The sequence below is a fragment of the Calidris pugnax genome, unplaced genomic scaffold, assembly GCF_001431845.1.
Source record: "Calidris pugnax isolate Ruff unplaced genomic scaffold, ASM143184v1 scaffold119, whole genome shotgun sequence".
Classification (NCBI taxonomy): Eukaryota; Metazoa; Chordata; class Aves; order Charadriiformes; family Scolopacidae; genus Calidris; species Calidris pugnax.
The window spans coordinates 439660-440051 of NW_015090854.1; the positions used below are offsets into that span (position 1 = coordinate 439660).

Consider the following 392-nt stretch of genomic DNA (forward strand, 5'->3'; position numbering starts at 1 on the left):
GTTCGGCAATCTGGCCACAAAAAAGAAATAAAATATATAAAAAATCACAGCCTACTGCTGCCCCCCAAAAATCCTCAAGGAAGAAGCCCCCTCACCGATGAGGATGGCCACCATCCCTCTCATCTTGGAGTAAGTCAAAGTAGGACCAGACGATGCCTCGGCGGCTTTCACGGTCATTTTTTTGGAGCCAAGAGGAAGGTGGTGGTGGTGGGGGAAAAAAGATAAATACGATAGGAGGCTCCGACACCACCGCCTTCCCAGCACCGCACTGCCTCGGCGGGGCAACCGACGGCGCTTAAGTGGCGACGGTGATGGGCGGGATCGGGGCGGGGCGGTGACACTCGTGTCCCCCCCCCTCGACGTCCTCGGAGGCGGCCAGTGGCCGCCTCCGA

The 392-nt window shown here is 58.2% G+C and overlaps 1 protein-coding gene across 2 annotated transcripts in view; it reads right to left on the reverse strand.

Moving 5' to 3' along the window:
- SGK1 (serum/glucocorticoid regulated kinase 1) overlaps positions 1-392 on the reverse strand; it is a 63412-nt gene that overhangs the window by 7388 nt on the left and 55632 nt on the right. The window contains exon 1 of one of the 2 annotated variants that reach the window (XM_014943623.1): positions 96-280. The exons of the other annotated variant lie outside the window; for it this stretch is intronic. Coding sequence (XP_014799109.1) covers positions 96-177 — 82 coding nt within the window. The 5' untranslated portion in view covers positions 178-280. Of the gene's footprint in view, positions 1-95; positions 281-392 lie in introns of those variants that run through there. 2 annotated transcript variants of the gene reach the window in all.